Raw genomic sequence first — 13,833 nt, forward strand, 5'->3', positions numbered from 1 at the left:
AGTGCAGTGCAGGTGTATAGTCTAATCAGTCCAGGGAGATGCATGAAGGGAAATGTAGTCCGTGATCACCCAGGGAGTGCGTGGCTAATCGTGACACTAATGTTACAAAAGATTTCTATATTTAAAAATATGCTGTTATTTTGAACTTTTTATTGTAAAATGGTTTACAGTTTTCACAAAAATATTGAGGCGCACAACAAATTACAACATTTAGAATAATAATAAATGTTCTTTGAGCAGAAAATCATCAAATTATAATGATTTCTGAAGGATCATGTGACTGAAGACTGGAGTAACTTTCCAAAACTTGAGAAGTACTAAATTTCCAAAAGGGCAGAAAACAATTGCATTTTTGACCCACTTAAATAGGACTAATTAAAGTAATTTTATAATTTTGTTGTTTTTGGTTAAAGTCTACTTCTCAGTGACAAGCATTTATGGTAAACTGAAATATATGTTTTACTCTTTCCCATAAAATGAAAGTCAATGGGTTCTAAACAATTTCAAATGGATTTTTGGGAGAACTTTAATTCTTTTTTTAATTTTACATATATACTAAGAATTAATTCATAAACGCATACCTCGGGTCATTATCGACCTGGGACCTCATTCATTACCCTCCCCCTCATTGATTTTTTTAAAATAGACATCAACCTTAGCATTCCTCTAAATTCCTCATATGACAAACAATATAACAAGAAAAAAAAAAGTTAAAAATAATGTCTGTTTTCTTATTGATTTTTGTAAAAATTGTATAGGGTCACACTAGTGACCTGGGGTATGTAATAGTGTAAGTATATTTTTTTCTGCACAGCAATAATTGAATCTTTGATGACTGAATAAGTGCAATTCACCTTTATTCCACAAGGCACTTTCTAATACACAATGATGAAGTGATGTTTCACTCATAGTTACTGCAGGCATAAAACAAAAGAATAGAAAGTATCATCAGCTAAACTTGAAATGGCTCAGTGATTTACTGCAGAGCAAGTACTATTACAATCAAATATTAGTGTCACTGTCATTTGATGGTGGATCTAGTGAAGAAGCTGTCAGCGATCAAAATATTGATTTTGAAAATGATAGTTTTGAGAATATGTTTGAGATTAACTCTGGCAAGGATAGCCATGATAGTAGAAAACATCTGCTTTGCGAGGATAGTATAAAACATCTGCATCAAATTGAAGCTCAAAAGGTAACGAATTATGCTTTATTTTATTCTTTTGTCATTGTTATTTAAATATCAATGGGGTTGAATCTACTGCGGCAGTTAGAGATCCATCCGTGTTCGATATAGATCCGGGTTGCTAAAGACCCAAATATGTAATAAAGACTAGTGAAATATTCATGCATTAAAGGATGAAAATGCAAAGCTGACTCTCCCTCTCTCCTTGCACCCCTCTAGTACTATTGCTGTAAGAAGGAGGAGTCGGAGTCAGAGGAGGAGGAGCCTGACTTCGCCGTCACGTCTCGTCTGCCGCCGGTGCATTCAAATCACAACATCCTGGCGGCCACTGTCCCCACGGCAACCACCCCCAATGGGCCTGCCCTCTTCACGCCCCCGCCGGCACGAAAACTGACACGCTCGCAGACATACTGTCCGTCCTGTACGCATTACGACCTGCCATTTTACCTGCAGCAGCCAGACGGCCTGCGGAATGGTGGCGAACACATTAGCTACCGCAGTGTGCATCAGCAGGATTTGGGGATGCTCGCCCCGCTGCCCACTCCTCTGCCCGCCCCACTGCCCACCCAGCTGCCGATGCCGCTACCCAACTACCACAAACTAAACCTCAGCCGCTCGGTCACCATGAGGGAGATGTTCACGCGAAGCTGCAGCATTAGCACCGACGTGTAGCCAGCCATCCGAACTGTTTATGCTAGATGCTAATGGCTAACTGCGTCAACACAGGCAGCAGACTCAATTCTCATTGAAAAACATAATTCAGCATTCAAGCTCTAGCACTTGCCTGCATAAAAACAATGTCCTCTGGAAAACTCCTAGAGTGCCGAGCTTTCAGGAAGACAGCCCAGTGTGTTTTTGCATAACTGGGAACTATAAAGGCAGAAATGGGGTGAGAGCAGAGATTCGGAGCCCCTCTCCCTGCCTCACCCCCTCTGCTTCACTCCTGAATCCCTTTTTTCTGTTTTCGGTAATTGAAAAGAAGATTCAGAAAATAAAGACACAATGGGACACCTGTTTTTATGCTTTCCTTACATTTGTCTGGTGGTGGGAGGGGTCTAGGGACGTAACAATACACAGAAACGCTGATATCTTGAATTTTTCAATATACAGTCTGAATTGAAACTTTTGTATTGTTCATTCATGTAGCTCGAGACGTTTTAGCTGGATATTAACTGATATAGCCGCGGACATTGTTTTAACAAACCAACATATACAGGACAATTTACAAAAAGTCCTAAGCGGCTGCAATACCACTGCTAGATCAAAATGTGACATCAGCAAACAACATGATGTAGGCGTTTGATTTTGAGGCAACGTATGGGATGAGAGGCATTATTTTTTACTGACGAAAGTTATTGAGTTACCATGCGTGATTCTAGGTATTAATAGATGTTTTCACGATTACAAACTTTCTTCTGTTTTGGATGTTTAAATTATTTGTTCTTCTTTATTCTCATTTCTCCTATCTGAAAAGGTTCAGATTTTTGTTTTACCTGCATTGAAATGTTATGATTTCCACGGAATTTTTTTATTTTTTTATTTTTTTATCTGGATGTGAGACGGATACAAAGGGTGATTTGATTTCATGGGCTACAATTGCTATTTCTAAACTGCTGCTTTTTGGACTATGAAGAGAACATCTTCAGCCAGAAGGGTTTTCTCTCCCTCTCTCTCTCTCTACTGTTCATGCTTACAGAGGCGTCAATTAGCCTATTTCCTGCGTAGTTGATGTGAAAACAAGTGGGGTGTTGCACCGACTTTCTTCTTTTTAATAATGACGGTGATTATCAAGAATATTTGTTCAGTTTCTAGTTTTTAAAAGTGATATTCTTCTCTCTCTGGGTGTGTAGCCGCACACTACAGCCCTGCAGGTGACATTGGCTTTTTTGATGTTCACAATGTGCTTGTGTTGTGATTTCAATTCTCTCTCCTAGCTCTTTTTTCACTCATTGGGTCCCTTGGCTTTTCAATCTCACACTGTCTCTCTCTCACATATGCGCACACATACACATTTCAGTGCCTGTTAATCCCAACTGTTTTATTATTATTATTATTTCTGAATTGTTTTTGCATCACTACTTTATCACAGTATTTTTGTTTCAGAAATAGGTCAATAATATTTTTTCTTGTTCTAAAGTGATGACGAAATGTTCCTGTAATTGATAATACAATTAAGAATACTGTGGACAATAAATTGGTTGAAAACTTTTTGGCATGTTTTAAAGTTGAATATGAAGTGAAATTCATAGTTAATTTACAACCTACATTATATGATATTGCCTAGACAAGCTGTTGGATCATTTTGTGATTCCAGTTGGAATATGTCTCTACCTTTAATACTCTCAAATTTGTCGCAGCGATATATGAAAAAGGTTTCGTCTGTTGACAAATCGCCCCAAAAAATCCGGCATGGTATATAGATGATATGTTTCGATTTTGGTGAAAATCAGACAAATGGTCTAAGAGAAGTTTGTTTTTGGATGTTTTTGAAGGTCCCATATTGTACACCTTTCTGGAGTTTTATTTTAGGTGCTGATGTCCTTAAGAATATATATTTGCGGTATAAGTACCATAAGTACCAAAAACCATCTCAATATATTTTTACAGGTCCTTTCTCAGGAGCTCTGCTAAGAACAGGTCGATTTTGGCCCGTCTAATTAATATTCATGAGCCTCTCTTCGGATTGGCCTGTTGCTTTCTGAGTGATGCACGGCCAGGCCAACCACAGGTAACTAGGCTGATTTATGCTGTAGCCTGCTGTCGCATGGTGATGCTCACAACAAGGGAAATAAAACACTAATGATGGACTTTGGTGAGGGAATTTTATGCGGCCTTATACTGTATGTTTGAGCCGGACTCAGACCCCGAATTGGCGATGACAGGAGACAAACAACCACCTCCTCAAACGCCACCCTTTTTTTAGTGTTTTTTTACTTTCAGCATTATTGTAAGAGTATTATAATTACCATTACATCAATGCCACACGCAGATTTAACGTTAACGCTAATTTAAACTTTCTGTAAACAAACTCAGACTTTTGAAATAACGTTATACCCATGCAAGTAAGTTACACTAAACGTTAGTTTCAGTTAGCAAAACAAACGACACCGAGACTGAGTGAACTCAATTTCACTGTCTTTAACTCGATAAAAATAACAGACACTTTGCCTGTACTTTAGGAAAACAACGTATTTTGTCTTTTTTTTTGTCTTGTTTTCAACAGATATTCTATCAAAGCTTGTGGCAACCATAGATACTGTAAAAGACAACACATCAGCATCAATTTCTATACGTTTACAAACTATAATTTCAGATTATGCTGGCTCCATAATGTAAGATAAAATGTGTTAGAAATGTATTTACAGGGTGCGAATTTGAGGTCAGACCGAACAGGGACAGCAGCATCTTTGATGAGAAGGTTCTTTAGAAAACATTGAACTTTGCCTGATTGACGAAGCAGTCATTCGTGAAATTTGCAGTAACGTTACAGACGGTTAAGGTCGAACTAAATCGCTGTGGTATTTCTGAATAAATAAACAATAGCCACTGGTCTCTTATATTAATGTTGTTGCCTGTGCAATGATGTAGTTTCCTGTAATCCATCGACTAAATAGTGTTTTCTCGACATGTGTCCATGTTGTTGTTGCTCAGCAAAGATTTTTTCTGGGGTTGGGCAAAAGGAGGGCGGACAGTGGGCTGAGCTCGGGATGGGACTGAAGGCGGTGACTGAGTAGTTCTGACATCACATTTATACGGAAGTCACAGCGGCTCATGAAAAGGCACAGCTATTAGTGCTTTCAAGGCATGGCAAGTTTCGCAGATCGCAACGATACCCCATATGCTAATCCACAACATTAAAAAAGGCCGACGCTCAAAATGGCTGATATGGGAAAATTGGGTATCGTTCAACTCGGCATGCTGCAATGAATGTAAAATTAGTTTAAAAATAAATTAACCAGGTTACAATTAAAAACAATCAACTGCCCCTGTTTTAGAAACTTAATGAGGCTTTTAGCTGTTTTTGGCACGTCATATGGACAAAACAAACTATAAAAAAAATTGACTAGAAAGAATTTTTAAAAAGATTTTAACTTCACTTTATTTTATTACATAATATCTATGCAACAATTATTTCGATGATGTATGTTTGCTTTCATTTTGTTGCACAGCAGTCCAGTCGTTGTGTAAGCTTTGTTTTGGATGTGCTCTCTGTCAGATTGAATTGGGAGAATCTGATAACAACAATCCACGGTCTTCTGGGTTCAATATGCTTCAGAGTTGGCTGGATCTCTCAAAGACTTTTCAGTGCCAAAGTCACTGCAGCAATATCTGTCTTGTAGGACGTAGTTTAGACAGGTGTGAGCATTTATAAATCATGACTAATCAAGTAAATTTGGCGCTCCAATCATGTTCACATTTCAATGATAATGGAGAGGTATGGAGGATATGAACTTTGCTGTTTCACAGTGAAGAGTTTGAATACTAACACAAAAATTTGGGGGTAAATTATGCTTCATAAAGACACTGTGTTATAATTAAAAACATATAGGTGACATATTATGACAGTATGTATGTGTGTAGTCAGATGTAAAATTTTAGTAAAATGAAGGATTGGTTTTAGTAAGATTTCCTTCCTATGCTGAATTATTTAAGGCTGTAATGTTTCCCAGCATGCAGCTGTGGTGGCCAGACCTCTGGAGCAGTATTGATGTTTTATGACATGCCTTGAATTATCCCTCACTGGGATGAACCTCATTCTCTCTGTCAATGATCTCTTGGCCTCTCTCCATTCACTCTGCCTCTGTAAAGAGTGTGTGTCGGATCCTTGACAGTGACACAGTGGAAGAGCTGTAGATGCTTCTCTGAGGTGGGAGGCTATATGCATTACAAACCTGATGAAATGCAAATAAGCTGCAGTCTTTGGAGCATGTGTTCACATCTATATAATTACAGTGATTCAGTGAGTTAAATTTAATCTGTACATTTAAATTCTCTGATTCAACTAAACTAAGCATAGTTTAACCATGGTATTTGTGGTAAAACTGCAGTTATACAAATGGTAATCAAACAAAAAAATAAGGTTATTACACTCTTAATATAATAAAACCATGGTTCATTTTCATAAGGGTATTCTTTGTGTCATCACTCAAAAATGTCAGTGTGGTGAATTATTTTCATTTTAATTGATTTTTTAAGCAAGCAGGAAGTGTATAGTATTATATACTTAATTGATGCATATCAATGAAAATTATTCCTTCTTCATTATGTTGAAGGGTTAGATCACCAAAAAAATTAAATTCTGTCATAATTTAGGTTACTCACCCTCATGTGGTTCCAAACCTGTAAGACATTCATTCATCTTGGAAACACAAATGAAGATCTTTAATGAAATTTGAGAGGTTTCTGTCCCCCCATTGACATTCCACGCAACTACCACTTTCAATCCCCAGACAGGTAAAGACATCATTAAAGATAACTATGTGACTCCTGTGGATTTATGAAGCAACGTGAGTGCTTTGTTTGGGGACAGCAATGGAAATGAGTCAAAACTATGCTGATAGATGGACTTTCGATTCATCTTAAAGCTACAATATGTAAGATTTCTGTAATAAAATATCCAAAAATCACTTGCACAGTGTGATATATTTCCTCCAGTACAATATCCCAAAAGTTTCCAAAGATTTTTAATTTCAGAGAAATTCCAATTTTATTCAGAGTTATCCCTGGTTTCCAATCAAACTGACATAGTAACCATGGCGACAGATGTGGACAACTGCGTTATGTCTAGCGGCACGCACACTCTGTCATTGTTTTGTTCAAACATTATGGACCATGGTAAGCAGACTTTGGGACAAAAGGAGAACTAAAACTAGGATCAATATCAGCATGGCGTTTTCGAGATGCTGAGAGCTCCACGTCTATGACTAACTTCGACTTTACGAGACGCCGCTCTTGCATGTACTTTATTAGACAGGTGGGTAAATGTACATAAAACGAATCAATGTTATATAGCTCAACATGATGAAATGTTAGAATATGATTAGTATGTTATTCTAGTGTTGAGCTAGCTTACTGCAAGTCTCATACAGACAAACTAACACATATAATAACATTATAACTTTCAACACACTCAAATGCAGTTTAGTGTGATAGTGTGGACCAAGTGAAACAGCGCTGCATTACCTCACAAGTTTCATTCGTCTAAATAAACTGACCTGTGTGAGTAGTAATTCTGCACTTGCGGGGGAGTTCGGTAGAATAAAATGTCCTTATTCCTTTATATCCGTGGGACTCACGTGTGGCGCTGATATCTGTCTCTCATCAGCAATCTCAACGCTATCTCACGACCAATTCGTACAAATTTGTACGAGTGATTAAAAGGTGGCTAATTCGTACGAATTCATACGACCTCATTCGTAGGTTTTAGCAAAAATCGTACTAATTCGTACGAGTGAGATCGAATGAATTCATACGAATTAGCCACTTCATAAAATTCATACGAATTGCCGTGAGATCGGGTTGACCATATCATATGTATTACCATAAAGGTTCCATCAGTTCCCCTTCGTCAGCTCGGTATGACGTGAGTCAGAAGTGATTCTGACGAATGGGGATCGCTTGCGATAGCCTATCTACTTTGAGTGTAACTAAAGTGCACCAGCTGCTGTGCATCGCGGCGTGAGTATACAATGAGCAGCGGGTGCCTCGCATCCTTGTCTTTCGCTTCAGAGCCAGATGGTGAATGCTGTCCCTGCTCTGCTATCTTATCTGAGAGTGTTTTAACTTCAAAAGACGAGTCTGCTTCTTCAGGAGAACGCCTCTTCAAGCTGCTGTTGGTGTTACAGCGCAGACAGCGCTGGCTGCGATCTCACAAAGAGCAAAACAGCTGTTTTCACAGCTCAGAATGTTGCGAATTCAATGAGAATGTGAGTGCTCACAGCAGGCTTGCACTATTATCCTGTTTGTGTAACCGCGGTCATCCCCGGGTGCTTCAGCACCAGAGAGAGCAGTTTCCTGAAAGAGCATACACGGTTTGACACTGCGTCTTATTCAAGATGTCATTCAAACCGTGTGTTTCTGGATGCGGTCGTTTCCTGTCCTCATTTGACGGCCACGATCACTGTTTCACATGCCTGGGCTTTAAGCATGTTGAGACTTATGTTGAGCTGAGTTCTCTCATGAGAGCATGACCACGTCGGCACGTTGTTCATCTCCCCTTTCTCGTAAACGCTTGAGCCGCTCAGCATGTCGTGTGCTGTCGAGCTGCCGGCTGACAGCGTGGGTTGTCACGGCAACCCAGCACGCATCGTTCGAGCTCTAGATGCAAGGTCGAGACTCAAGTGCCTCAAACGAGGTGGAGTCCCTTTGCCTATTCCCCGATCTAGTTCCTCTTCTGGTGGCCACCAGAAAAGGACTACTTTGGCTAATAGCACTGGTGATCTGAGGATTACAGTGAGCGTTCCCCGACGAGACCACCTCCTCGGGCCCATCACTTCTCTAGCGCATCGCAAACATGCTGAGACTGTGTTCGTGGGTGGTTTATGCTCTCTTATGAGAGCATGACCAAGTCGGCACGTTGTTCGTCTTGCCTTTCTCACGAGGGCTTGAGTGCTCAGCGTGCCGTGTGCAATCGAGGTTGATGGCCACGTTCACTGGCTTTCGGATGGGATTACTGGTCCTCCTCATGAGGGACCAAGCATTTCATTCGGGGCTCCAGGGGAGGATCAGATGTCGATCGCTGCATCAGAGAGAGGGCTGTTACACTCTGGAATTGAAGATGGTGCTGAGTTCCCACTGTAATGGTGTGTGTGCTCATGCTGAATCAGAAACAGACTTGACAGCCACACTTTCCCGGGCTACTCTGGGGGCAGTGTGCAGGGCGCAGATGTCCACGCTGGAGATCCAGAAGTGCCCCAGGGCTAAACCTTGCAGAAGTGCGAGACGTTGCCAAAGCTCGCTTTCTCGAAGCTCCCATCTCACGAGGTGGCCTTTTTCTGCAACATTGTTGGAAACTGTGCCCAGCGGTTCTCCACAGTTCAGAAGCAGGCTGAGGTACCAAGAGCTTGTCTCGATGTGCCACCAGAGTCACTCGTGGGCTACCCCTCAGTCTCTTTGTCACCAAGGGTGTCAGTCCCCTGCGGAAAAAAACCCCAAAACTCATCTCTACTGTGACGTTGAGCTTTCGCAGGAACACTGTGCCACCTGTCTCAGCAGCCCTGAGGCGGGCGACCCCGAGTCAGCTGCTCTGGACGGGACGCAGAGGTTCTAGGTGACCTACCCCAGGAGGTTGTAGACACCATCACTTCTGCTAGAGCCTCCTCAACGGGGCACCTCTATGCTCTGAAGTGCAACCTGTTCGTTGAATGGTGTTCTTCCCACTGGGAAGACCCCTGAAGATGTCCAATCAGAGTCGTGCATTCTTTCCTGCAAGATGGGTTGGACCAAAGGCTGTCTCCCTCCACCCTCAAAGTGTATGTTGCTGCTATCGCCGCACATCACGATGCAGTTCAAGGTAAGTCATTGGGAAAGCATGACCTGATCGTCAGGTTCCGGAGGGGAGCGAGGAGACTAAATCCGCCTCGCCCCCCCCCCCCCTCCCCCCTCTTTACCCTCTTGGGACCTGTCTCTGGTGCTCAGGGTTCGAAGTAGATAGCCTCTCGCAAGCGATCCCCATTTGTCTGAATCACTTCTGACTCACGTCTCCGTTCCCTCCTCGAGGAACGATGGTTACCATACATAAACGAGATGTTATCTTTGTTACTGTATATTTGGAGTATCTAGCTGTAAATATCTATAAGTTTAGTGCTATAAAAATACAGAAAGCAGCCTACCGGCGTGATTTGTATTTGCAGATTTGTTAAATTTTCTCAATGGTGGTCAATTCTAAGCACAAGAAAAGCTTAAATCGGGTTAAAGACAGAAAATATATATTACCGTGCAACAAGTACGCTGTCTGTTCATCAAGGATTGCTGAAATGTAAATTACTCATCATTAAAGTCATTTTGGCGTTATTATGGCTTATAACTTTTGGCATAAAGTTTAAATATTTGTCATACCTGACCAGAAGATGTTCAACATTTTTCCTAACGGTAAGGGTTAAAGAATATCTGAATACTAAAAGAAATATAGCTAACGTTAGCATACACTAGTTCTCATATATATTCAAGATTGCAAACTCCATGAATTATCTGCTAATGTTATTCTGTCCCTTCAGTTAGACTGAACAAATAAATGTCAAATTAGATAAGGAAGTTGAAGGTTGTGTTTGAATAATTACGTAGGCCTATCTTATTTAGGTGAGGTAAATTAAACGCAATTCTCTCGTATCCTAGCTCGATGAAGAATGAGGCAGCAAAATGAGACCAACGGTCGGTTGAAATTTAAAAGGCTGATTTTCGACCCCTGAACGGTGATTTAATGTCAACATTGTGACAACGCTGTAACGCAACCACACAACGTAGTTATAGCAACCTTTTGGACATGTTGTTAAAACATTGTTAGAAGGTTGGGTACGTTGTGCCAACGTTCTGTGTTTGCTGTGAACAGGCCTTTAGACAACCACCAAACCAACAGTAACCGGCATAAAATCGCCTTTCCTGCTGGTCTAAGCTGGTCTTATCAGCAGGTTTTTGCAATTCTGCAGACATAGACAGAAACAATCATGCAAATACGATTTGTTTGGTGTGAGATCTAAAGAGCCAGGCTTGTTAGTTTAAATCTGGAGGAATAGAGGAGGATTTTTCCTTCTATCCACTCACCACCTCCTGCTCTTCATATGGAGAGACTGAGAGTAAATAAACATGGCTCAAGACGAGTGCTGTCCAAATGGATTCATTTGTCATTTTCCTTTCATTTATTTATTTAAACCCTTCTTCCTTTGACACTGCCCATTCAACCATAGGCAGACGGCTTTTGATTTTTTTTATGAACAAATATAACAGCAAATACATAGTTACAACTCAAAACAGAATTAAACAACAATAATATAATTATACACAGTAGACAAAAAGCCAGTAAAAGCAAGTAAAGTAAAAAGCAAGGAAAATAAACAGACAAAAAAAACCAAAAAAAGATCAATAAAAAAATTGAGCCATGGGTAACATGTAATTTAAAATAAATTCAATTCAAGAGAGAGAGAGAAATGCCTTCCCGTTTTGTTTTCATTGTAAAAAAAAAAGCATAAATATTATACTCTGTGCAAAATGTAACAGACTTTAAAGCTTTGACATTGTTGGAAGCAGAGATAGTACCCAAATAACATTTCAGGTCTTTGCAAAAAAATAATAAAAAGAGGTTTGACAGACAAAAATGTACACTTGTGTGTAAAGAACTTGGCTAGAAAAATAAATAGATTTATAAGAAAATACTTGTCTTTTAGATTCTTGTCAGAGTTATAAAATCCAAATAAGACATCCTTAAACACCAAAGAAAAAGTAACTAATAAAGAAGCACGTACAAACAGACAAAATGTCTTCCAAAAAGTAGCTGCATGAACACAATCCCAAAAAAGGGATTGTGTTTCCTGAAAAAAAATATGTTTCCTGAGTTGGATCCCCTATGCTCCTTCTTCCACTCCATAGAAGGAGCATAGGGTATCCAACTCAGGAAACATTTTTTGATATAAAGATTGACTGGGTAAAATCGATGTAACAACTTGAATGATACCTCTTTAACCTTATTAGTGATTAAATATTTGTTGGAAAGAGACCACACTTTCTTCCAAGGAATATCATTAAAACAATTACTCCAATAAGATATTACAGAAGGGACAGTAATAATATCATTCTGAAAAAGTTTTCTAATCTTCCTATTCCTAAGAGAGGGACTAGATAAAAAGCAAATCTTCCCTATTGCTGTCTGGCAAGGATGTATCCAAGAGGTAGAAGAGAGTAAAGAATCAGCTGAGTTTTTTAAAAGTGCAATAGCTCCACTAGGGATGACATCCATCAATATAAGTCTCGTGGAGTGACAGGAATACAATATTTAGTTAAGAATTCAGAATAAGAAAACAAATGGCCATTTGAATTTACAAGTTGAGAAACCAAAAGAATATTATTATTAAACCAATCTGAAAAGAAAAGTGTTTTATTTTTATAGGCTATATATTTTTATATTTTTTTTTTATATAGTCGGATATCATGGTTATTCCAAATAAAATACCTGTGGGGACTAAAATTATGTTTGTAAATCAATTGCCAGGCCAATAGCACCTACTTATGGAAATGTGACAATTTGATGGGGAACTTAGAGATATTATAATTACATACTAACAGAAAGGGGAGACCACCAACTTCAGAAAAAATATAATTGGAAATAGCATTCCTTATGGAATCAGAATCATTTAAGAACTGCATCAACCAATAAATCTTAAACGTATTTTTTAAAGAAGCAAAAGGGTAGATCAATCTAGAAACACCCTCCGCTTTGGCGAGGAGAAAAGCAAAGACAAGTCTCTTTGGAGCCAGGAATTTAACTTTTTCTTAGCTTTAGTAATTACTGGATCAAAGTTTCATTTCCCTCTCGCATTGACATCTTGACAAATTGTAACACGCAAATAATTCACTCGAGACATAACAGAAATATTGTGCAGGAATGGAGCAGAACAAGACTTTAATGGAAGGAGTTCACATTTATCTAAATTCAAAGATAAACCAGAAGCTTTTGAGAACACTTTTAATAAGACCAAGAGCAATAGGGATCTGCAAGTCGTTTTTTAAAAAGAGTGTGGTATCATCAGCTAACTGAGTTATAATAATGTGTTTATCTTATATTTGACTATTCAACAGGGAAGTAAGGAGTTGAGCATATATATATATATATATATATATATATATATATATATATATATATATATATGTCACGATGTGGGTTTGTGTCCTGTCATGTTCTTTGTTTCCCTGTCTTGTTCATTAGTTTTCCCAGGTGTTTCTGATTTTCCCACGCCCCCTTGTTATCCTGTTAGCTCGTTTGTCCCTGATTATTTAAGCCCTGTGTTTCTGCCCTGTCTTGGTGAGTTGTATGTTTCAGGATTAACGTGAGTGTGGGTCGTTCCCTGTGTAAAGTTTTCTTGTTCCACGTTCTGAGTCTCTGTTTAAGTTTATAGTTTGTTTAAATAAAGCGTGTACACTGCGTTTGGATCCAGCCTCATATCTGCCTTCACCGCATCACGTTACAATATATATATATATATATATACATTGTCCATACTGTCAGTCTCCATATCATCTTGTTGAACAAAGACTTCTATAATTTCTTCTCCAAGTATGTTGTGAATGGTAAATCGTACAGGCCTAGACGTCATAACGCATCCATTCAGACAAGCACAAGCGACAGATCAAGTGTTTGATGTACTACTGTCTTTCACACAGTTCATTCCTGCTGTTTGTCCCTGTGCAGCAGAGACTCTGAAACACTGGCATAGGTGATAAAGTTTAACAGCTTCCCCGATAACTACATCTAAATGTCAGGGGAAATCTGCAGCACAAAGTAAATTTCCACCTCCTGGTTCTTTCCTCTGAAACTGAAGTCTTCTCAAAGAACGTGTAATAACTCATATCACTCGTGTATTGCAGCAGTCAACGTGTTAAACTAAAAACACTCAGAACACCTTAGCAACCACATAGCAACACCTTATAGTGTCGTTGTG

At 39.3% G+C, this 13,833-nt stretch overlaps 1 protein-coding gene across 3 annotated transcripts in view; it reads left to right on the top strand.

Annotated features, from left to right (window-relative positions):
* The window catches only part of LOC143750225 (protein FAM163B-like), a 53,949-nt gene extending 50,539 nt beyond the window's left edge, over positions 1 to 3,410 (top strand). For all 3 annotated transcript variants that reach the window (XM_077243141.1, XM_077243140.1, XM_077243142.1), the window contains one exon: positions 1,406 to 3,410. In XM_077243141.1, the coding sequence (XP_077099256.1) occupies positions 1,406 to 1,858 (453 nt within the window). In that variant the 3' untranslated portion in view covers positions 1,859 to 3,410. The remainder of the gene's footprint in view (positions 1 to 1,405) is intronic.
* Positions 3,411 to 13,833: the final 10,423 nt, after the last annotated feature.

Source organism: Siphateles boraxobius, unplaced genomic scaffold (assembly GCF_051911475.1).
Source record: "Siphateles boraxobius isolate OS27281-9 unplaced genomic scaffold, OSU_SipBor_1 25, whole genome shotgun sequence".
NCBI classification, from domain to species: Eukaryota; Metazoa; Chordata; class Actinopteri; order Cypriniformes; family Leuciscidae; genus Siphateles; species Siphateles boraxobius.